The 24,818-nt window shown below is 32.2% G+C and overlaps 3 protein-coding genes and 2 pseudogenes across 9 annotated transcripts; 1 reads left to right on the plus strand and 4 right to left on the minus strand.

Moving 5' to 3' along the window:
- Window positions 1-4: 4 nt before the first annotated feature.
- LOC120209117 (transcription initiation factor TFIID subunit 7-like) lies at window positions 5-8,436 on the minus strand. 7 transcript variants are annotated; one of them, XM_039208175.1, is made up of 8 exons: window positions 8,228-8,322; window positions 7,341-7,460; window positions 6,764-6,897; window positions 6,554-6,673; window positions 6,285-6,354; window positions 5,924-6,090; window positions 2,433-2,438; window positions 5-14 (listed from the first exon to the last, which is right to left on the minus strand). In XM_039208175.1, the coding sequence occupies exons 2-6, from the start codon at window positions 7,453-7,455 to the stop codon at window positions 5,927-5,929; spliced, it is 603 nt and encodes a 200-aa protein (XP_039064106.1). In that variant the 5' UTR covers window positions 7,456-7,460; window positions 8,228-8,322; the 3' UTR covers window positions 5-14; window positions 2,433-2,438; window positions 5,924-5,926. The 7 variants fall into 7 exon arrangements, with proteins under 7 accessions (XP_039064106.1, XP_039064109.1, XP_039064107.1 ...); XM_039208178.1 differs by lacking the exons at window positions 5-14; window positions 2,433-2,438 and adding an exon at window positions 8,332-8,436 and having other exon boundaries at window positions 5,888-6,090; window positions 7,341-7,457; window positions 8,228-8,265; XM_039208176.1 differs by lacking the exons at window positions 5-14; window positions 2,433-2,438 and adding an exon at window positions 8,332-8,436 and having other exon boundaries at window positions 5,888-6,090; window positions 8,228-8,265.
- A 348-nt stretch (window positions 8,437-8,784) lies between these two features.
- On the minus strand, window positions 8,785-9,692 carry LOC120209079 (annotated as a pseudogene).
- Window positions 9,693-11,034: 1,342 nt separating this feature from the next.
- Window positions 11,035-12,940, plus strand: LOC120209116. The gene is made up of 3 exons (XM_039208173.1): window positions 11,035-11,208; window positions 11,697-12,080; window positions 12,205-12,940. The coding sequence occupies exons 1-3, from the start codon at window positions 11,046-11,048 to the stop codon at window positions 12,882-12,884; spliced, it is 1,227 nt and encodes a 408-aa protein (XP_039064104.1). The 5' UTR covers window positions 11,035-11,045; the 3' UTR covers window positions 12,885-12,940.
- Window positions 12,941-13,318: 378 nt separating this feature from the next.
- On the minus strand, window positions 13,319-16,073 carry LOC120209080 (annotated as a pseudogene).
- A 5,295-nt stretch (window positions 16,074-21,368) lies between these two features.
- On the minus strand, window positions 21,369-24,581 carry LOC120209090 (non-specific lipid transfer protein GPI-anchored 6-like). The gene is made up of 3 exons (XM_039208156.1): window positions 24,201-24,581; window positions 22,405-22,512; window positions 21,369-21,508 (listed from the first exon to the last, which is right to left on the minus strand). The coding sequence occupies exons 1-3, from the start codon at window positions 24,532-24,534 to the stop codon at window positions 21,384-21,386; spliced, it is 567 nt and encodes a 188-aa protein (XP_039064087.1). The 5' UTR covers window positions 24,535-24,581; the 3' UTR covers window positions 21,369-21,383.
- Between the last annotated feature and the right edge of the window lie 237 nt (window positions 24,582-24,818).

The following is a 24,818-nucleotide window of genomic DNA, read 5'->3' on the forward strand; positions in this document are numbered from 1 at the left end:
GCTTCCATGCATGAGTTGCTTTCAACGGGGAGATGACCACTCGGAAATCCCAGAAGAGAGTTTGAATGTTGATAGGTTAATTTAAAATATATATATATACAAATTTATTATTATTTAATTTCATCTTATTTCATGTGATACGTATTTTTTATATAAATATAATAATATAATTTTTATCTGTTGAAGAAAATTTTTAATTAAAAAAAGTAGTTAAGATATAGAAGACGATGAAAATAATTCGAATTTTAAATTTATAAAATGTTATTTTGACGTATAAATAAAAATGTAAACTACTCGGCTGACGACTTAACTATTTAGTCCTTTTTACTTTTGTCATCGATCTTTTAAATTTATCAATCATATCACATAACTATTTGATTGTTTCAACTAAACCACTAATCGTTAACAGTTGATAAAAATGATAACTTGAAAGGAATTGTCATTATTATATATTTAGTCCTTATTATTTATATATGCTATCAATATGGTCCTAAATTAAATAAAATTTAATAAATTAATCATTTAATCAGGATCTGACATTTGTCAGCACATGGTCCTGACACGTGTCATTAGTGATACATGTTGCAACCTAATTATTTATATATACAATCAATTTAGTCCTAAATTAAATAAAATTTAATAAATTAATCATTTAATCAAGATATAACATATGTCAACACATGATCATGACATGTGTCATTGGTGACACATGTCACCACCTAATTTGAGAAAAATTAAGTTACAAATAAGTAAAATTTGGGTATTGGGCAAACTCAAACCTGAGTCACACAAATGAAAGATACAGGGTGGAGCCACTAAGCTAACACCATTGTCTGTGTTGAGAGATATACAATAATACATATACTGATAGTATGACCAATGCCAAAAAAAAATATAATGGAAAATGGAAATAATGAGATTTGAACTTCGGCAAAAAAATTGAAAGCAATAAATAATGAGAAAATATTATATTTTTTTACAATAAAAAAATATTATATTTTTACAGTAAGAAAATATTATATTTTTTTACAATAAAAAAATATTATATTTGATAAATTGTTAGACAGATTTCATATATATTTTTTAAATATTAGTTGATATAAGATTTTAAAAGAATAAATTTAATATTTTTATATTTTTAAACTAAATTTAATATTTATATTTTTCATATTTATAATTCATGATTATATATATAATCTTAAGTTGAGTATTTATAATATAATTAATAATTTTAATTTCTTATTAAAAATAAAATATTCAAAAAAATATAAATGATTCAAACATTAATATATGAATATTTTTTTATTTATACATCTAAATATAAATACACATTTATATAAATATATTTTTATTCGTATATTGAAATATTTTGATTAAAATATAAACATATTTTAAATATTAATTTATACAAGAAAAATAAAATATATCAAAAATATAAATGATTCATACATTTAAATATAAATTGAATCATTTATATTTTCTATACATTCTATATTTAATAAGAAAATAAAATTATTAATTAATTTAAAAATAGTCAATTTAAAGTTATATATATAATCATTAAATTGTAAATATAAAAGGAAAAAATAAATATTAATTTAGTTTAAAAAATATACATATATTAATTTTAAATTTTGAGGGTAGCATTAATACTATATATATATCTTTTAACACAAATTAACACAAATGATGGTGTTAGCTCAATGACTCCACTATTGCATGACCTTGGTTTGAGTCTGCCCAACACCCAAATTTTACACCTCCTTTGTAATTTAATTTTCCTCTAATAGGATGGTGACACGTCTCACGAATCTATGTTGACACATGTCAAATCTTGATTGAATAATTAATTTATTAAATTTTATTTAATTTAGGACAAAATTAATAGCATATATAAATAATAATGACTAAATGTATAATTATGTCAATTTTTTTTAACTGTCACATCATTATTTTCGATAATTGTTAATGGTTAGTAGTTTGATTGAGATAATTAAATAGTTATGTGGTGTGATTAATAAACTTGAAATATTGATGGGAAAAATAGAAAGGCTAAATAGTTAAATGATCAATTGAGTAGTTTACCCTAAATAAAATGAACAAATACTTTTAAAAAATTAAATGAAATATTTAACCAAAATATATAAATTTATAGGAATATTAACCGATACTGCCTCTCACCCCAGATTAATCAAGAAAAATAGTTTATTGAAGTTGTCATCGTTAGGGCCGTAAGTGAGCTAGGGCGAATTTAAGTGCTGTTGAGTTCGGTTTAATTTAAGTTTTAAAATGGAATTAGTTCAACTTTAAAATTTGCGATTCTAAAATTTTCAAACTCGATTCAAACTCGAAATTATGAATTGAAACTCGTAAAAGTTTGAAATAAAAAAAATCTTAAACTTAACTCGATTGAAATCTAAAACTCAAATTAGAACTTGAATTTTAAATACATGAAAACTTTATATTTTAATTTTAAAAAAATAAACACATAAATATTAATATATTATATTTTCAAATTATTTATGAGTTTTTCAAATATAGTATCAATTAACTTATTTTAGCTCAATAAGAACTCGAATCAAATTAGAGTTCAAATTGAGTATTTAATAAACTTTGATCAAATCAATATAAAACAACTCAAGATGTCACTTCTCATTTATGGCGCTGATCGTAGAGTCTCGCATTTCATCAAACACGTGGTGAGTGTGCGAATTGCATGAATGGTGTCAGCGAAAAAAGTTGAGCTCGCTACCCTAAACAAATCCAGAGTGGCTGACTCTGTGTTTCCTTTTACTACCGCCTTTGGTGGCAGTGCACACACAGACATAGCAGCAGTATCACCGGTCAGCCACACCGCACGAGACGAAGCAAAACGCGTATCTTTTTCATTTAAAGCTGAGCTTCCACACTGCCATTTTTCTTCTTCGCTGTTCAACCCCATGCTCTGTTGTGCCTGTGCTTTCAACTCTTTCTTCCACCCTATATATTTAAATTTTCAAAATTATAAATTATTAATATGTGACTGTCACATATTAAAAATGATAATATAATTTATATCATATATCTAGAATGATAATTCAATTCGTGTCATATGTTTAAAGTGATTATGTAACATGACTCAAACTATTTCAATAATTAAAAGATTTATTGTTGTCTCTTAGAAATCTCATATTTAAACATTAACATCTACAAATAAAGATGTTTGAGTTACCATTGTCTTCTAATATAACTTGATTCATCTCAACCAATATTAAACATTAAATAAAGAAGAAAATATATTAGCTTAGTACAACCCGACCAGATCCATATGTAATTAGGTGTAAATCCGATCAATATGTATATGTCTTATTTATTTAAAAGGGGCTGAAAACTATAGTACAAAAGGTTGAATAAGTCATGTCCACGTAGGCTGTATATTGTATTGTACAATCTACTTCCCGACACAAAATATTTAAGTACAACTCCATCCTTTTGCTTTTGTTTTTGCTTTGTTGTAAATAAAGTAGTGAGTTTTCCGGCTACGCGTGCGTGCATGTATTTATACGTGAACATGCTCGTAGTAATTAATGAAGTGTAAAGTACGTGAAATGGTTTGACCATTTGTCAATACACATTTTCTTCACGACGGTGCCTTATCCCATGTCAGTCCACTGTACTTGTTTTATTTTAATTTTTATCATTTACATTAATCTCAAATTTATAAGTTTATAAATACAAGTTGATTTGTTTTTTTTTCATATAATAAGACTTAAATTTAAATAAAATTTGAATGAAAATTTTATTTATACTATTTTGCGTATGTACAATGACATTCAAATCTAAAATATTTAAGATTTTAATTTTTTTTATTCAGTATATTTCTCTAAATAATTCTCATGATCCACATTATTTAAAATGTTATCCATAATATACTTCTAATTTTGTCTACATCACTATTCATATATATGTGTCCATATATATATATATATAGTATGTATGCATATGTAAGAAAGTAATATTTTAATTAAAAAGTTCAATTAAATTACTTAAAAATTAGAATAACTGAAGTTTGAGCTAGATTAAAGTTTTATGTTAATAGAATAATATTATTATTTCATAAAATAAAATATTTAGAATACAGTTGGAGTAGTAGATAAAGTGCTGTGTCTTGTACCGTACCGCAAAAGTTGCATTCCCACTTATATTTCTCGAAGTTTGAGCAGAGAGTCTTGTGGATCTGAAAATAATTTGGTTCACGGAATGTAAGATTGTCAGTGGGAATAAAAGATTATCAGAGAATAGGATTATTGTAAATGTTATATTTTGTGTTTGGTTGATTTAGCAGGAATGTAAGATTATTATGTTTGGTTAAAGGAATAAAAGATTATTAGGATGTATATTTAATCAAATTGTTCTTATTATACATTTGGTTTTTTACCAAGTTGAAAAATATTTATATTTTTTTATTTAAAAAATTTAAATTCATAAAATTTATATAAATTTTTTAACAAAATTGAAAATATAAAAATGTTTAATGCAAGGGTAAAATTTTATTTTAACCCTTATAGATTGTTTTGTTAATCTAAAATAATTTAAGGATAAATTTGTAATTTAACCTTCGTAGAAATTTTATTATTCAATGACATAATAAGAATATTTTTGAAAGAAATTTTTTTAAGGGAATTTTAGTCCAAAACGCTGGTAATCCAACAATACCTAAGGAAATTGAGGTAATGACATTCCTAGTAATATACTCCAAAAAATCCACTATTGGTAATATAAGATTACCGGGAATGACATTCCCGGCCAACCAAACGAAGGAATGTGGATTTCATTCCCATGAGAATATCACATTCCCCGAAGGAGTGTGGATTTCATTCTCATGAGAATATCACATTCCCCCAACCAAACACATCCTTAAGAAATTTTTTTTTTGTTTTTGTTATATGTAATAAAGAGAAGAATATCACAATTCACAAAATAGTAAAAAAAGTTATTTTAAAAATTAAAAGATATAAAACACAAAAATATATACAAAATTTTATTATAAACAGAAGGAAAAGTTTATTAAATTTTAAAATCTTATTTTTATAAATATACTTGAGAACATTCTAATTATAATTAATTTAATAAAAAAGTCATGCATAGGCACATGGAAATTACAATAGTTTCGATAAATAAATGAGTCGTTATTTATTTCATTAAAATTTTAATTTTATCAATTATAACACTAAATTTTATTTTTATTTTAATATTACCATTAAATCATTAAATTTTAATAACTAGATCAAAATGTTACTTTGTAATAAGACGTGTCTTTAATAAAATGTCTACATCAACAATTGTCATACACATCAACCATAGTCAATTTAGCTTAATGAGATGGGTTGATAATGAGATATCTACATCAACAATCATCAGATACATCAACAATCACCAATCACATCATTATTTTTTTAACAATTTAATGTATAATTGAAATGAAAATCGAGTCTAATGTTATAATTAATAAAATTAAAAATTTAATAGTATAAATAATACAACGTCTAAAATTCTAAATTTCGATGGTATCTTAGGTAATTTACCCTAAATTTTTAAGGGTAAAAAATGTCACTGCCAAAGATTGAGAATTCAACCAACGAAGGTTGGCCTGAGTGGAAGAGACTCTGATCGCTTAAGCAAGTGGTCTCTAGTTCGAGCCCTTGTGGATGTAGTAAACTTTCTTGATAGAGGTCCCCAACTTTAGTGCCCGACAGTACCTTGGAGGATTAGTCCCAGGCGAAGCCTGGGGATACCTCGGGATACCCAAAAAAAAATAAAAAAAATTGAGAATTCAATAACAAAAACAAATGTATTTATCGCAGTTAGACGATTGACAAACTAGTATAACAGATTTTAATAATAATAATAATAATAATAACTAATGCTTCTCACTTATCTATCCAATTCACAATGAATCATCAGAGTCATCCGATTCGGATCCGTCAGCCTCCCCGGCATTGCCACCTGTATCTGGAACTTCAGGCTTCGTGGCAGCTGCGGGTGGAGCTTTCTTATTCGTGTTACGAGCATTCTCATCACCGGCTTCGCCCTGACTGTTGACGTCAGCATGTAAAACACGATTAAGGCATAAAAACAACCGTATCAAGAATACACAGATCATACATTCACCAACTCAAGACCGGACAAAATTATACGATTTGGTTTTCGGACATGGAATCTTTATTCGATCGACGACAATGCTGAAATGAGATGTGTCAAAGATGATAATAACTAAAGAAACAATAGATGTATCGAAAGAATATCAAAATTTTCAACTGTCCCTCCAGACATGATGTTCACCAAATCTTTTTCAACACGTTGTACGAGCTCTGGCTGCAAAAATGAAGTGACGGGAATCAGTAAGGGAAATAAACTGTCCGTACCTGCACCGAGACTAAGTAATTCCCATAAACTCGGATCAGGCACTCACACCCGAGTCCGTGTAAACATATATTTCAGTACAGTATCAGATAGTTTTCTTTTTCAGAAGTGCATACAAACAGATTTTTAAAAAAAGCAAGTATATTGATACATTTAGATCTGGCTCCCTTCGGAATCTTCGCTTCCGAGCATCCCTCATTGGAGGGGTTAGACCATGTCTGTATTCCACCACATCTGGAGACGCTTCTCCAGACTCCCTGACCAAAATCATCTATAACAATCTCAGTTAACATGACCATACCAAAAACTGAAGCCATTATACATGAGACTGCATCCAAATAAAAAATAGCAAGTACCATACTTGACCGATATCAGCCGTTTTAACTAATGCACTGTCATCATATGTTTTGTATGATTCAACAACACAAGGTAGATCCAAGAGAGATGCGGGGAAACGTTCATTGCCAATGACAAATGTGCCAGTCCGCCCATCCTCTGCAAAGTAATGAGAAGCTTAATGTTCATAAATATCTTATGATTCCAAAAAATAACATAGATGATGTGAATAATAGATTCAGTCTTTACTTTTGGTAATCAATTATCACTTAACACATCTCCACCTTAATCGATGCGGTCTAAATCATATTTCTCCAAGGAAATAATAAAGCTGAATGCAGTATACACTTGTTAAGGACACGAATAGGAACTTTATCAGGATGGTTGGATCATTTATGGTTTGGTATATATATATATATACAATCACTGAATGACAAAATCAAGCGTAATTACAAGTTAGACCACGGATGTTTAGCTTAATAAACTAAAGGTTAGTAACGTGTTCCATGGAAAATCAGTATAAGTTCTGATAAACACAAGGTGCTGACACATACACAACAGTTACTGAGGCATTCAAATGTATCATCAAGTGAAATCCTAACCAGAAATCTCCAAATCCAGTGATTTTTCCTCGGAAGATGAAACATTTTCACTTAAAAGGAGATTTATGCGCTCAGCAACGGAAGGTGGAACTCTAAGAACGAATTGCTCATCCATGCCTGCTTAATGAAATGAAATTTAGGAAATAAGAAAGACTAACATATTGCAAGTCAACCATCAATCTCACTAATACAAAACCTAGAAACACAATACAACATATAATGATAACAATTAAGGTCGGGGCATCAAGCTAATCATACAACTTCAAAACCAAGATCCCAAAAATTATACAAGTTAAACGATAGATTTTCAGCATTCTGTAAAATTATAAGATACTCTTCTCTTTCCACAAGACTAATCTGCCCGTTCATAATGATAGACAAAAAAATCATACAAGTCGGCAAAGGTCATCCATCATCCATTTTAGTATCATCTTTAGATCAAGATTGAATAAGTACTCTGACTCTAAAGTCATTCCGAGGTTCTAACACCGCTGTTTTGTTTACTAAAATCACAAATCAGGCTTTACTATCCTGGGTTCGTCTATGGCGTAAGCCTCACCAGAGAGTTTACAAAGGTAAACAAACCCTAAAACAACCAAACTAGAATTAGTTATGCGTTCCTCAGTAACATAAGCCTCTCCATGGGCATCTATGAATCAATTACGAGATTGCAACACTAAAATCAACGAAAAATTCTTCTCTATCCTGCTCATATTTCACACAAAATTTACACGAACAATATTAGGTTTTTTCCAACTCTGAAAGCACCTAAACCGCATTCTTCAAACCACTTGAACATCAAATTATAAGCATATAAGACGCAATCAACGATTAACTTATAAAACATCAGAAATCATAAAAGATTAAAGGCTGAAAATTTAAAATACCCAATCCGGTTGAGCCTTGTACCCGCAATTCTCACCACCTGTTCGATGAAAAACACCAAAGAGACACGTTTTATATGGTTAATGTTTTAAACAACTAGCAATACCCAGATGCGAAATCCAAAGATTAAGCGATGAAGAGTTGAGAATCCAGTAAGCACCCTACGGCCTAAATTTAAAGGACGTGGTTTTAAATTTTAAGAGAGGTAAAGCAAAAATATTACATGAAAAGCGAGAGGAATCGCGAAACCAGTATTTATTGAAATTTGACATTAATAAATTTAAATAATTTTCCATTTATATATTTATATACAAGGGTAAAGTATACAAATAGTCCCCTATATTTTAGGTTTATTTCATTTTAGTCAATAAACTTTTAAAAATTTCAATATGATCATCAAACATTTAGTTCGGTTTCAGTCAAGTCCCTGCCGTTACCTTCCGTTACTTAGGACTGACGTGGCATGTTACCTCCTTTAACTTTCTTATTCCTCTTCCGTTAATCCTCTTCTTTTCCCTCTTTCCTCTTCCTCTTCCTCTTCCTCTTCCGTTAACGTCGGCTACATCACCGCCGCCGACCCTTTCTTCTCGCAACTAACTCTCTGTTTCCCTCTGAGGCTCTGAACCTTCTGTAAAGTCCCCGCCGCCTTTACGAGGTTCTTGCTCCAAAGGTTGCCCCAAACTGCTTCGAAAGCACACGTGCCACCCGATTGCATGAATGATTCAAGCAGTGCAATAACCCCATATACCATATTGCTGCTGAAACCCTTGAAGTATAACCATGTAGACGCAAGAAAGTTTTGTAGTAGAAATCATTAAGTCTGTATTCGGGAAAATATTGTTCAAAATTGATCTTTCATCTTCTGTTTTACTTCATGATTCATGTACTGGAACTTCTGCTGGCAATCCACAAGTGCTAATCCCATCCTTGCAAGAAGAAGCTTAAGCTTCTTCATGCCATTATCACTCCAGGTCTTCAACTTAGGAGCAATGTATGAGGAGCACAGCATTATATCAAATAAATTCCACTCTCTTAACAACATAAGTCTTGGTTCATCTTCATAGGCAATTCTTGAGGAATCAGGTGCTCTAACCTTGGTATCATCTTTATGAGTCATCGAAGTAACAGCATCAAGATTCCCTAAACTGTTAATATGCTGCTAAAGCTCCGTAACCCCAGCTTTATACCTCTCATCTGTTAGCCTCTCGTGAACAAACTGATCAGTAAGTGAAATACAAACCAGCCAAAGCTCCTAAAATATAGAGTATTCTCAGTGAATATTTCTGCGGTAAGATGCTGGACCAATACCCAGATATCAGAACATTAAAAAAAACTCCATTCCAAGATATTCAATGTCCAACATCTTCGCTTCAACCCATCTATAGCCATCAAATTGATGTGGGCCTATGCAGCTTGCGGAGAATTCGATGAAATGACTGAGAGGAACATAGTTTTCTTCAACGTCATGACAAGAAGCTATGGAATGGGATGATTGTTATGTATTCCAAGTGTAGATGTTTGGTCGAAGCTCAACGAAATGCCAATTAGGAATGTTTCTTGGAATTCAAAATGAATGCTTTGATCAAGCATTGGATGTTTGCAGGGAAATGAGTTGTTGATGATAAAAGCCCATGGTGGGATCCTGGGACTGTGTCCAGCCTATTTTTTACCAACAGTGATCAACACATGCTCTGATAATATTTTATTTGTTGAACAAATATTTTTGGATGTTGGCTCAAAAAATAGATTACTGGTTAACGGAGAGGATGAAGAAGAGGTGGAAGAAAAAGAAGGTTAACGGAGGTAACATGCCACATCAGCCCTAACTAACCAAAGATAACAACAGGGACCTTACTGAAAACGAGCTAAATGTTTGATGACTGTATTGCAAGTTTTAAAAGTTGGGTGTCCAAATTGTAAGTATCCTAAAAGTTTGAGGACTATTTGTATAATATACCCTGAATACAATTACACTAATCTATTTATTCTTTTCATAAATATTTTCTTATTTATTATCATTAATCTCACTATATAAATTATTTTTGGGTAACTATACATTTAAATCTTTAAGTATCACTTTTATTATATTTTTATCAACGAACTATTTTTTATTTTATAATCATATTAATGTTATGTTTTAATTTTATTTTAGTAACTTATTATTAAAAAATTAACGATGATGTTAATGTGTCACTATAAGTTAATATAAACATTGAAAAAGTTTTTAAAAAATGTCGCATCAGTAGTTTTGTTAATTTTTTATCGGTATATGACCAAAGTAAAACTAAAATGTAATATTAAGTACGATTTTAAAAAATTAATAGTTAGATAATCAAAATAAAATAAAAAAAATAGTTAAAGTACTAAATATATAGATTATTCTTTATATTTATTTTTTTATTAATAAAATAAAAATTTAATTAAAAAGGTTAAAATAGATTATAGTTATCGCTAAGTATATAAGATAAGATTAAAATATTATGTAAGATTTTTCGCTTTAAACCTGAAATTGAATCTAATTCAAATTTCAATTTTTAACTTAAACCTTCGATGATAAAAAAATTATTGTTATTTTTGAAATCTCGAATTCGAACACTAAAAATGTCGTATGAGTATTCAAACAAAATAACCATCCCTGATCTTAATCCGGCTTTCAAGCAAATATTGTGTTGGACATGCTGGCTATTTGATTCGGGCCTACTTTAAATCATGCCCAATCCAAGATCATGAAAAGCCAATAGGCCCATCATTGATACGACGATGCGTAAATAAATGAAAAGTCTGGTTTTGGAAGAAAGCCGGACACAGACGGTGGTGGTAATGGCGATGGAGTCGATTCCCGTAAGTCGCACAATCTTTGCAACGAACCAAAGGAATCCCTTTAGATTTACACCAATAATTCATTCGAGAACATCGTTTCACTCGCCGACTGCTCGTTTTCGCTTTCGGTTCATCACTTCTTACAAGAAATCTGATTTTCAAGGTACTTTCTTTTAATCCTAAAACTTTATTCTTTAAACTGTTGTGATGAATTTAGCAATATATTTTAACTATGGGCAGGATGGAGTTAGAATTAGGCAATAAAATAGTCAGATCACCTAAATTCAAAGATAACAGGGACTAAATAACTGTTCAAGCTTAAATTCGGAGGGGACAAGCTTTAATTCGACAAATATCTAAACTAACAGGACTAAAATCATCATTAGAACAAAAAATATTATTATTTTTAAATTGAATAAAAAATTAACTTGCATGATTTATACGAATATAATGATGAAAGGATGGTCGGATTAATCAAATATATATTGAATAAAGCGTTCTGTAAATATGTAAAACTATTTTCAGCTTATGTTTAGACTAGTTTAGGTTAATCTATCCATATATATATATATTATATAGATCAGGGCACCATCATAGTAAGAAGAAAAGTTGAGGTTTATTAGAGAGTTTGATGTAGCATTTTGACTCCAGATTTTCAAGGCTTCGCGAAACCGTCACGTCTTTTGCCATCTACAGAACCAAAAGTATGTACCGACTCCTCGAAAGAAAAGATCATTTCATCGGCCGGCTTGAATGGTGCTCGGGCATTTTACAAGGTTTGGTTGGAGACAAGTAACATGTATGGCTCAAGTTTGAGCAATATAAATGCTGGGATACTCTTGTGCTTGATAGATGAGAAAGGAGACTCGATATTGCAGAGAATACCTGCATCTTTGTTCAGTGAACATCCTACGGAATTGAAGAACATGGTGGACCCTGAAACTCTCCATTTCGAAAGAGGTTCCGTTGATGAATTTGTATTTGAGGGGCCGGAACTGGGGAAGGTTAAAGCTCTTTGGATCGGTGTTGAATCAGGTTAGCCTCGAATAAGGATTGATAGTTTTAAGATGTTGATTCGTGCAAGTAAGTTTGGTAACTTGTAGGTTAAACTAAGTGCACCTGGAAAGATAAATGTTCATCTTCCTTTCTCATTTTTCAGGTCAATGGAGATTAGGTGGTGTCTGCCTAATCATCCTTAATACATCTCAATCTCACTCTAGGGAAGATTTCGAACACGGTGGTGTTAAATATGACTTCGAAGTTGATAATATCTTGCTTGGAGAGGGTAGTGATGATTCCATGGTGGAACTAAGACCTGGTGTCATTACCGGATTATCGGGCTCTAATGTCTTCGTGAACGAGATCTTTTCTCAGTCAACTTCACCCTTGAGTGACGGGATAACTAATGAAAAAAGCATGAAGGAATATGCAGATTTGAAGTTCTCTTTGTTACTTTATGATGTCGTTCTTATAGTTGTCGGTACATCATTTTCATCCGTCTCGATCGGGGAAAGTTATGCTTTTGCGTTCTTACTCGGTGGGATCATCGGTTTTCTTTATCTGTGGTTATTGCAAAGGTCCGTTGACGAATTACCAGCTTCTGAACTAATATCAAAGAATCCCAGAAATGAAATGGTCCGATTTAGGGGTCCGGTATCAAGCCTGGCACTGGCTGTAGCACTTTCTTCGTTAGCAATCAAGTACAGCACGAGTGATGTTCCATTTGAGTTTACTGCGAAAGAACTTTTGGTTGGAATGATGGGCTTTCTTGTGTGCAAAGTTGCTGTTGTTCTGGCTGCGTTTAAGCCCTTGCCTGTGAGTGTTGATGAAAGAGAATGAGGCATTGCTCGGGTTTGTGTCGAATACATGTATATGTCCACAACGAGTATGTTCGATCATCAAAAACGAAAGAAAAGCATTAATATATGGAAAATGTTCTCAGCATCCTTCTACAAATCTATCGATTCTCGAATACAAAAATCAGAATCAATGAGAATAAATAAATGAAGTGTCAACATAGTCTGCTTGAAATAGTACATATGCCTCTTAAAAGGTGTTGTCGGCTCTTCGGCTGTGGAAGCCCGAGCATAATTCAAGGAAGCAACCCTTACCATGCCTTGTACAATGGCTTTGCAGCCACCCACCATTGTGAATTACAAATCGTAATTTTTTAAAAATCCCTTGTCGCAAGCCCGAAGAGAGGGACCAGCTGCCAGAGACTGGTCGATTCAATGCCATTTTGTTTTATAGGAAATAGTCAGGCGTCCTTCGGGTTACATATGGCTCTCCTCTCCTCGGAGCTGGTTTGTTTGAACAGAATAGTTAATGTTTATACAAATATGTACATACTAAGTGTTTATACATATGGACGATGTAATAGCTCGATCTGCATGCAGGACGATGCGTTTATGAGATAACAGCTTACCTGAATGAATGTATGACCCTGGTAGTCGTCAACTTCCAAGATGGAAGCCATAATTAGGTGCCCTAAATATAGTAACAACCTTTTGTTCCTGTGGAAGAAATTATATCAGTTACACAAATCCAGTATAAGATGCTGGATTTCGGGACGAAGTATCAAAGCAGGTGAAGTACTTACATGGCCCCAGTTGTAGCCTTCCGTGACCAGCTGATGAGCCCTAGCAATCAGCTTCAAATTGTTTGTATGATTAAATTGCTCGGATATGTCCTGAAGATGTCATTTAAGTTACAAGGGAAGATAAAAATGTCCTTGGACCGTTTCCAAGAAATAGAAGACTACGAACCCAAAAAAGGAAAGCAAAAAACATTATACTTGGCCACAGGTATATCCAGCTCCCCTTGGAGAAATACCCCAACCACAACGATCATCAGGATCAGACCACAAAAGATCACACATGGGACCCTCATGAGGGATTTCTTGAACCCGGTCAAAGTTACGTATGTTATCCAGCGTTTCAATGGATGGAGACAACCCACCATGGAGACAGAAAATTTCGGATTCAACCTTCAAAACAACAAAAAGCCAGCAGCTAAGAATCACTAATACCAACCAAACATAAAACAGAATAGCCGTGACAGGTTTCTGGGGTCAAACTAACAAAGTAATCTAAGTTGGAACAGCATCAGCAGCATTAGCTCGTCTTAGATCAAACATAATCTATGAAAATAAAGCTTTCAGTTATGAATATTGCAGCTAACATTTCTGGCAAGATTACTACTGACGGATGCAGAAAATAGTAAAACATGAATGTTAGGGGGGTTGGACATATGATGATTTTATAATGATAATAATGGTGGCAGTACCAATAGTTGAACTTAGTACCCTCTTTATGTTATCAACTAAAAAGATGCATCAATCGTAAATAAGGGGTCTAGATTATCCAAATCTCTGATTCAGAGGTGTGTGCTGGATACAATGTACTTCTCCGACATCAAATTTTCCCAAGTTTTTCCATATAGGTTTGAACCTCTATACCCACAGCTGTGGATGTGTGCCGGAAAAAGGTCTCCATCGGAAATGAAGCATAACAAGGAATCACTTTATAAAAGCTGTGCACCTTGTTGAAAACATTGTGGAAATAGAAACAATCAACCGCTGATATTGCATGGTGCAGAGTGTCTAATTACAAAAGCACGTCCTAATAACCTAAGCTTGAATAACCACAACATTACAGGTCATTTGAAATAGAACTAAACAATAAATAATAAATACTAACCAATGCTGTGAGCGGAAAATAATCAAACAGGTCAGTAAAGATCTTCCAAACATTGGCACTGCCATACCTGAAGATGGAAAAGAAAAAAAATACGTTCAAAGAAACACCAACAAATTAATTAAAGAGAGACTTACTAATCCAGAAATTGAAAATTTTGAAAAGAAGAAAAAATCATAGGACCTGTGTGCGTACGCGCGAGAGCGTGTGCATATCATAGTGTAACAGAAAATGTAGTTTCCATCTTTCTAACTATTTAATTTTTGTAAAAGTAATCCACTTCTATTTTCAGAACAATTACATATTAAGTAAATTCTATTCGTTAGCACCAAAAACTGCAGACACCCTGTAAAATTGAGCAACCGCATGCAAAACAAGCCTATTTACAGATGATATCCCATTGCTCCGGCAACAACATTGGCATAACCTGCTTTCAAATTCAATGTTTAAGCTAATTAGTTTCCAACTGTCTCATTAAGAAAATTGACATGCCACCCTGTCAAAGCTTACATGAAAGTTCCTTTGTGCTAAAATTGGAAATTCTGGGAGCCATTGCAAATAAATGTCATGCATCTAAATCAAACTACTATAATTTAAATAATTTTCAAGTCAACTTGGCCCTATTCTAAGTCTGTTCTCTTTGTTTTATCTGTTTGACACAGTTTATTATAAAAGAATCTGTTTGCCACAATAGGCTCACGCATAAAACTACAAACGAACAAAAAAATAGGGCATTCAGAATGCCTTGTATTGTAGAACAGGGAGGAAAGATCAGAAGCAATAGTTTGCAGTCAAAATAAAGAAAGTCCACCCTCAATCAGAACTTTCAGAATTAATAGCATTGGCAATAAGCTATACAAACAGTCAAAGATACTCACTTCCTTAGGCACTCATCATAAAACCCATATGCTTGAGTAATCTGCATTTCAAACATAAAACATTTATTAGAATTAAAATTATATACATCTCAAATAGATAAATAAGTTCCAAAGAAGAATGGATAATGATGATGACAATTCTGTTTCCCCCCCCCCCCCTACACGCATAAAAGCTTATAAAAAGAACAATGATAAATGATCCATGCATAATAAGCTCTCACAAGTAATTCAGAACTGAAACATACATCATGAACAATCATTTAGAAACAAAACATACCTGACGGCTTTCATGATTTCCCCTCAAGATGGTTTTTCCGTCGAGGATAACGCACTTTGAGTGCTACCAAAAGCTGAACAAAAGCCAAACATAAGTAAAACATGAGTTGCAACAAAAACCAAACATGATGTACTTAAATTTATTAATGCCGGTGTGAAACGTGACGAAGAAAAACGTTGATGTGGTAAGGATTCATATTTAGAACTATTACTAGTAAAAAGAACATAAACAGTCAATGTGAACCATCTAAAAAGCTGGAAACGTAAGGTACAAAACTCGTACTTACCGTTACAGTTTCAACTGAATAGAAACCACGGTCAACATAATCTTCCATGAACAAGTAGTTTGCATCTGGACACTGATCAAAAACTTTGCAGTAAGAACTAAATGTTAAGAAAAAACACTGAAACATAGTGCTAGTCCATTTGACCCCATCCCACAAAATATGGAAAATATATTGCACAGAATTATAATTGGATGTACATGATAATGTGTTTGTGATCTATGAATGTTCGTTGAAGGCCAGACAGAACAAAATACAACATGCATTGCAAATAGTTCACCACAGTTAGCATCACGTTTGAAACACAACATCGCAACTTGAACCAGAAAAATTACCTTCCCTCCAATTCTAAAATCTCCGCAAGATCATGAAACTGTCCATGAATATCACCACATATTGTAACAGGACTTTCAACAGGTTGTCTTGCACCAAACACAAAAACATTCAAGTCGTAATCAGTCCAAACATAGAGCAAACAAACTATTCTTTTTGCACCTTATAAGTCATCATATAAAGAAAGCAGAGATTGAATAAGAGACTCCATACATTTCTAGTTTCAGTAAATGAAACAGATATCTTACCATCCGTAGAATCAAAACTTTAGCAGAATGAGAAAATAGACAAAATAAAAAACCAACTGAATTTTACCCATATATTTAAGACAATGTATTAGGAAACTCAAATATGGAAAAAAAATGGATTTAAGTGCATAAAATCGGAAATGCAATGCAGGCGATAAGAAGGCAAAAGACATACACCACCATTAAAGAAACATTATCTTCAGATAACACTAATAGAAACAGAATAAAAGCGAATGCTGACAGAGGTAGTGGATGATAAATCACCTTCGAATGATGGATGGGCAAAGGTAAACCCATAAGCTCTTGTACTACTGAATTCTGCAACATTTTTTGGTTTATAATGAAGAAGAACGGAAAATAAGAGAATTTGTTTTTCATTTGTGATTATTTTGTGTGGCAGTGTCAAGTCATCGGTCTGTTATAAATTGATAATATTAGTGATCAATTTGTTATTTTTGAAATTTCAGTGGAGTAAACAAAAACTTATTCAAATATTAGTGACTATTCATATAATTTATCCTAAAAATATTTCAGAATAAATATTATAATGATATTTTTTTAACTTTTATGTACATACGATAATGATTAGTATATTCAATTATGATTATTAATTAAAGAAAACTCATAATATATAAAATACTTTTTTCACTATATCGTAGCGAAATTTTAATATTTAATATACATTTAATTATCATTTATTGTTATTCTCAGATAATCATGTTTATTATATTCATTTTATAATTTAATTTAAATTAAATTTTATAACATACTTTATAGGTGGATTTTATACATATATAAATATTTAAACAATATACCTTTTTTTTTCAAATTTCATTCTCTGAATTCAATCAACAACAATAAAACCTTATTCTCATATGCAATGGGGTAAGGGGAAGGTAGGGTAGTAGGTTGCCCCCAACGCCATGTTGAGAGCAACTTCCGTGTAAAACCTCCGGCAGTTAAAAAATTAAAAATAAAGATAAAATACAATGCATGTATAAATAAATAAATAAATACATAGTTGAACAGTCTTCATATGCAGTCTTCATATGCGCGTCTGTAATGGGAAGTAATCCCTACAAATAAATCCTTGCGTACAAATCTCTGTATATAGACAGAAACGTAAGTCCCGACTAAATTTAAAAAGATGTAACATGAAGAGAATGATACACCGTAGTCAGCGATAACAAGGTACGAGAATGAATAAAGTCAAATGGGTTAAAACCTAAACTAAGGCAATACTACTCTTCTATCCTAGTTCTAAGCCTTCATAAATTCCAATGATAGAAACGTATAAAAAGTAGAAGTCATGGAAATTACTACAAAGGCATTAAAAAGAAGACATATGATGCTGCACCCTATGGTTGTGTCCCACACTACTCGGTTACCCTGGTCTTAAGTCTCCATACTTTCCTGTCAGAGGTCATGTCCTCGGTAAAGGCTAAATCCTTCAAATCAGATCTCAAGCAGTCTACCCACTTCCTCCTTGGTCGTCCTCTCCTTCTGGTACCATCGACTGTAATCGACTCTACCCGCATCCGACGGTTGCCGCCTAAGGACATGTCCAAACCATAGTAGTCTTCCCTCTCTCAATTTTTCGGATACAGGCACCACCCCAATGACATTCTAATTGCAGAGTTTGGTGTCATGTCCCGCAGAGTCCTACCACATGCCCATCGAAGCATTCTCATTTCTGCGTCCTCTATCCTCCTTACGTGATCCTTCTTAATTGCCCAACATTCTGATCCATACAGCAATGCTGTTCTTATTGTCATTCTATAAATTTTGCCCTTAATTTTTAGAGGCACCTTCTTATCACACAAAACTCCAATAGCAGCCCTCCACTTTAGCCATCCCGCCTTTATACGGTGTGTAACGTCATCATATACACCCCCATCTTTATGTATCATAGACTCTAGGTACTTGAAACAATCCATTAAGGGTAGAACGTGTCCTTCGATGCATACTTCTACATCTTCATCATTTTGATTCCCACTGAAGTTTGAACATAAATACTCTGTCTTTTCAATATTGATCCTTAGACCTTTTTCTTCCAAAGCAGTCTTCCAGGTAGCCAGTCTACTATTCAGTTCATTTTTTGTTTTTGCAACTAGGACAATGTCATCAGCGAAAAACATACACCATAGAACACCGTCTGGTTTCGCACAATAGATGTCGTCCATAATCAAGGTGAAGATGTAAGGGCTAAGAGTCGACCCATGGTGGAGTCTGATTTCCACCGGGAATGCCTCGGTGTCGCCAACTATAGTCCTGACGTATGTAGTAGATCTACAGTACATATCACGAATCGCCCGGATATAAGCAGTTGGGATCCGTCTCGTTTCCAAGGTCTTCCAGATCGTATCGCGGGGTACGCTATCATACGCCTTCTCAAGGTCAATGAACGCCATGTGAAGATCTCTATTTTTCCCTATATTTCTCCATAAGCTGTCGAAGTAGATGAATCGCCTCCGTAGTAGATCTGCCTAGCATAAAGCCAAATTGGTTTTCCGAAACCCTGGTAACCTGTCTCAACCTTGCCTCTATCACCCTTTCCCATAGCTTCATGGTATGACTGAGTAGTTTAATACCTCTGTAGTTACCACAACGTTGGGGATATCCTTTATTCTTATAGATTGGTATCACCGTAGACTCTCTCCACTCCTCTGGCATCTTGGTAGTCTCTAAAATAATATTAAAGATGTTGGTCAACCACTTAATTCCCTCTTCTCCTAGGGTCAACCACACAGTGATAGGAATTTGATCTAGACCGACAACTTTGTCCCTCCCCATCTTTGTAAGGGCCATTTTGACTTCCTCAATCCCAATCCTACTTATAGGGCAGTCATTGGTCGTAGTATGAAGGTCGGCTGACCCATCAATGTTACTATCTCTGCAGGGAGAGGCACCGTTATTAAATAAGCCAAAGAAATAACTTCCCCAAACCCTCTTAATATCATGATCTTTAACTAAAAGAACACCATTGTTGTCCTTAATAAACCTAATGCTATCTATATCCTTTTTCCTATTCTCCCTAGAATTTTCAAGCCTGAAGATGTCGTTTTGTTCTTCCTTGGTGTCTAACCTCTTGTACATTTCCTCGTATGCCTTATCCTTTGCTTTAGCCACTGTTTTCTTGGCTTCCCGCTTTGCCTCCTTGTATCTTTGTTTAGCTCTCGATCTTTCTTCGTCGTCATTGCATTGTAGCAACTCCTTGAAGCAAGTTTCCTTTGTCTTCACCTTAGTTTGGACTTCGTCGTTCCACCACCAGGATTCTTTATGTTCCTTGATCTTTCCTATCGACAACCCAAGGGTGTTTTGCCCACTTCTCTGATGGAATTTGCCATATTTTCCCATAACATATGTGCATTATTTGAGTTTGTAGTTCCAAAACCTTACTCCTATGTTACATTTTAAGTGATCAATCGTATTATTTATAATTTTTTTAACAATGACAACTGAATTTTATTGATAAAAATAGAAAAATCAAAATTATGACACATCTAAAAATAAATTTGGAGACAGAAGTCACCAAAAATTTATACATAAAATTAAAATATTAAACCCAAATATACGAAGAGAATGAAACCTTCCAAACATCAAAACAATCCAGTAACCTTCATAAAACTCATTGTATCTGTCAAACGAGACGTTTACGATGTGATAAAGGAATAGTGAGCGAACCAAATAATTTACCAGACTACTTCGCTACACAATTTTGATTATATCACCAAGTGACCATTTCCAAAAGAGGAGATCTAACAATACGCGACCACCAACAAGCCAATTAGAAAACAAATGCCACGAGGATCTTTGTGGAATCACCAACACGACCGTAAAAGTATGCGAAAAACTTACCGAAAACCATAAGAAACATGCCATAATAGCATAGAAAAAGTGTGTCACAAGAGTATAGAAAAAATGTGTCACAAAGATATAGATTCTTATTTAAAAGTGAAAAAACTCAAGAAAAAAAACAAAGACATAATATGAAAAAGAACAAAAAAATAATAATCACCGACGGTCGCAACTAATATTAAAATCGGTGCTGTCGAAAAATAAACAAAAACAAAGGAAGAAGAGAAGACGACACAAGAATATTGAGAGAGGAAATTAGGTTAAATTATAAACACAATATATTCATATTTGTAAATTTTAAATTTTGATTCAAACGATACTTATTAAATCTAACAAATTTCATCATTAGTCACTATATTATATAGAAATTGTAAATTTATTTATTATTATTATTCTTATTTTGTTGCGCTCTAGTTTTAAAGTTTTGTCTTGATTAATTTGGACTGATCCATGTCACACACTTCGGTGGGTAAGTTTCCCAGCAAAAATTTTCTGTATACACAAAGACTCGAACATATAACTTTGTTTAAACGATATTAAGTTGCTTATCACTGAAACAAACCCTATTTATTTTTATTATTATTTAATTTAACCTCATATTTTATTCATATCATCATAATATGTGAGATGAGATTAAAATTTTAAAATGGAAAAGTATAAAAATTAAAATTGATTAAACTAAAAACATAGAATAAATCCGTAGTTAACATTTAACACATAATAATTCATGGAGCACTACATTTTACAATAATAATAAACTCCATTATCACACACCAAGGCTTTGATGTATAACAAAAATCCAAAGAGAAGCTCCCAACGCCATCTCGATGGCCGCCCACTTCTGTCCCTTTCCTCCATCACTGTGCTGTGCACCACTGCTAGTGGAGTTTCCTACACGAGTCAGAGAGAAATAATTGTCATGTAATAATTTTTTTATCGCATCATATTATCGTGATTCATAAATTTATTGGATTTTAGTCATTTAACTTTAAAATATTGTGATTAGTTCATTTAAAATTTCAATTATTCAGATCCACACCAATTTGTGGGAGAATTTGTTTTCAAAGATTATGACAGGGCCCAAAACTTTCATAAATATTTTTTATGGAAAATCACCTGAAATTTCCCAAAACTTAATTTTTCGGATTTTCTTTTAATTTTCACCATTGAAGTATTTTTTTAATTAATGAAGTATCTTCTTTTAAATATCAACGACGGAGACGGAGAGGTGGAGATGGAAAAGACAAACTAAAATCTCCATTCCACATTGATCGGGTAATGGAGATTATAGACCAATGATTTTATTCTAGGTTTTAAATTGAATTTCACGAGTTTTAGGAAAGATTTAGAGAAAATTTAAAAATTTATAGACGATGAGATCAGTTCATCGATGTTTTGAGTGTTCATATAAGATATTGAAGAACGAAAACTCTAAAACTTATGTGACATAAATACAAAATACTTAAAGTTATAACTTTATGGGGGAAGATAAAATCAAAAAGAAAAGGAACATGGAAAAGAGAGAGAAGAGGACAACATAAGATATATATTAAGATTTAAACCTCGAATAAAATAAAAGTAAGAATCAATCAGAATTTTCTTAATCTACCGATAACGCTCATACACATCATAAATACAATTGTTTAACCTTAATACTTATGAAAGAAACAACCTTTTATTTTTATTTTTCATAAATACCCCCTAATGAGTTCGTACTATTTCTACCAATTAATTAGGTGAATAAAGAGAAGTTAAAAAAATAAAGGGCAAAGAGATGACAGTGTTACCGGTGGTTGATGGGGTGGTAGCGGCAACGCTGGGATGCCCTTCTGTCAGCTTCTCATAACCTTCAAATAACTTTGCTTCATGGGAATTGGGTGCTAAGTGCAGTAGGGCTGAATTCAACGTCAATGTCAAAATTCAAAATAATTTATTACTATTTAGATAAAAATAATTTTTTTATATTTTATCACAATCAAAGTTAATACAATTCATATATTGAGATATCAAAAAATTTAAATATCATTTGAGCATATATATTGTTTTAACTTACACCATCATATCTAAAATATCTCATTTTTATCTCCAAAAACATATTTTGATAGCAATGTTAAATACTTAATTCTTAAATTAAAATTTTGAATTTTAAAATCAATGCTAAGCTATACTTAAATGGATAACGTGCCCTGACGTTAAATTCGGAAGTTCAAATTAAAATATTCGATATTTCATGATACCTTAATAGAAATTCTCAAAAATCTTGGGAGTAAGACTACAAACTCCACTTAAATGGATAAGGGGAGTAGTGGTTGGCGTAAGTATTTTGAAAATCGGATCGGACCGGTCGGTTCAACCGAGAATAGTTGTCTAATTCGATTTAATCTACACTGGTTGAATCATTATTAGTGAGCCAACCGGAACTGCTGAATCGTTCGAATTGAACCGGCTAAAAATTGAAAAAAAATCACCAATTTTATTTAAAAAAAATTAAACTAAATGACGTCGTTTGTTAAACGAGTCAAGTCGAACTCGAATATTGCTGAGCTTTACTCAAACTTGAAAACTTTAAAAGTAAACTCAACTCGACTCAAACTCACAAGCTAAAAAAATTATTAAGTTCAACTAAAACTCGAAATATAATATTGAAACTTGAACTCAAAAAAAAATTTAGAAGTTCGATTGAAGCCTAAAATTCGAGTTTGATTGAAGTGAAAGAATAGTTCACTTAAAGCTCACCAAAAGACTTCATGATTTTGAATGTCAAATTACCTCTATTATTTATAGAAGTTAGTTGTGATGTTCTTTTATGTTTTTTAGTCATGTGAGATTGTTTTGTTCTTATATTTTTACTCTTTAAAATTTTAGGATGCTCTTTTATATTTCTTAGTCATGTGAGATTATTTTTTTTTAAAAAATAAAACCAAACAATATTATTTTGTTATTATTTTTTAACTCTAAATTTATGTTTTAATTATAGTTATATAATTATATTTTTTATTTAATATGTTTTACCTTAAATATTATATTATAGTTAATTTGAATCATTCTTTTCACTTGATTTTATGATTTTTAAATTATATATGTTATGATTTGTTTTGAATATAACTTGTGATATAAAAAATTATTTTTATTAAATATTTTTGATATTTTTATTTAATTTTTTAAATAATTATGATGTCGTCCGATTTTTTCGACCGATTGAACCAGTGGATCGATTCGACCGGTTAAATCAGTGAATCGATAACATGATCAATTCACTAACCGATTCGATTCTGAAAATCATGATTGATGTTAAAGTGATTTTGTAGACTTTCATTCTTGTTATTTTATTATATAATTAACGAGTTTCGTTAAATATTTAATTTTAAAAATTAAAAATTAACATTAATTTTTTTTTAAAAAAATAACGAATTTTAAAATATATGACTTTTAATAATATATGGTTTAACAAAATAATAACTTATAATCGAAAAATTATTTTATAATTTTTTAATAATAGAATGATTTAATAAAATAATATCACGTAATTTGAGGATCATTTCCGTATTTTACCCTGAAAAAAAAACTGCCTTTGTTCACTTACAGATGCAATCCGTCATGTTAACAGTGGCGCGGCAAGTAGAGGGGAGAGCGGCGGCGAGCGTGGCGTTGATCTTGATCCCTAGGCTGGGATCGTCTCCGTCTTTGATCAACACGCACAGGCATTTCTTGCTCTTGTCCACCACCTGTTTGAGGCCGCTGCAACAGTCTATGGTCGGCGTTTTCGCCTCGCCCTCCACGTACGGCAGACACGGAGCCAGCCCCGCCACCTGATTCGAACACTCGGCTTTGTCTTGGTTGATATCGGAGCTCGCCAAACCCAGCAGCATCAGAAGCAATATCGTTGAGAGAGTGAAAGCTTGACGTTTGGACTCCATTATTGTTCTCTCACTGACGAAGAAGATAAAGGGAAAGTAAATAAGAAATGACTGTCGCAGAGCTTTTATGGAGGTTGTCAATATTACCGTACTGTCCATTATATGGTAGGTATTTGGATATTAATATTAGGGTACACTATATATTTAATATCTCAATTATTATTTTTGTTTTATTTTAGTCATTAAGTTAATTTTTATTTTTAAATCATACTTAGTATTAAGTTTTAATTTTATTGTAATCACTCACCGTTAAAAATTTAATGATGATATTGATTTATTACTAT

Source organism: Hibiscus syriacus, unplaced genomic scaffold (assembly GCF_006381635.1).
Source record: "Hibiscus syriacus cultivar Baekdansim isolate YM2019G1 unplaced genomic scaffold, ASM638163v2 tig00018093_pilon, whole genome shotgun sequence".
In the NCBI taxonomy this organism is placed as follows: Eukaryota; Viridiplantae; Streptophyta; class Magnoliopsida; order Malvales; family Malvaceae; genus Hibiscus; species Hibiscus syriacus.

Excerpts from the sequence above, each read along its gene's own strand:
- LOC120209116 (XM_039208173.1), top strand. The coding sequence starts at position 11,046 with ATGGCGATGGAGTCGATTCCCGTAAGTCGCACAATCTTTGCAACGAAC. Across the intron at positions 11,209-11,696 it reads CAAGAAATCTGATTTTCAAG|ATTTTCAAGGCTTCGCGAAA; the intron begins GTACTTTCTTTT and ends TTTTGACTCCAG. Across the intron at positions 12,081-12,204 it reads TTGGATCGGTGTTGAATCAG|GTCAATGGAGATTAGGTGGT; the intron begins GTTAGCCTCGAA and ends CTCATTTTTCAG.
- LOC120209117 (XM_039208175.1), bottom strand. The coding sequence starts at position 7,455 with ATGGATGAGCAATTCGTTCTTAGAGTTCCACCTTCCGTTGCTGAGCGC. Across the intron at positions 6,674-6,763 it reads AAACGGCTGATATCGGTCAA|ATGATTTTGGTCAGGGAGTC; the intron begins GTATGGTACTTG and ends AGATTGTTATAG. Across the intron at positions 6,091-6,284 it reads AGGGACAGTTGAAAATTTTG|ATGCTGACGTCAACAGTCAG; the intron begins ATATTCTTTCGA and ends ATCGTGTTTTAC.
- LOC120209090 (XM_039208156.1), bottom strand. The coding sequence starts at position 24,534 with ATGGAGTCCAAACGTCAAGCTTTCACTCTCTCAACGATATTGCTTCTG. Across the intron at positions 22,513-24,200 it reads TAACATGACGGATTGCATCT|CCCTACTGCACTTAGCACCC; the intron begins GTAAGTGAACAA and ends CGTTGAATTCAG. Across the intron at positions 21,509-22,404 it reads TACCACCCCATCAACCACCG|GAAACTCCACTAGCAGTGGT; the intron begins GTAACACTGTCA and ends TGACTCGTGTAG.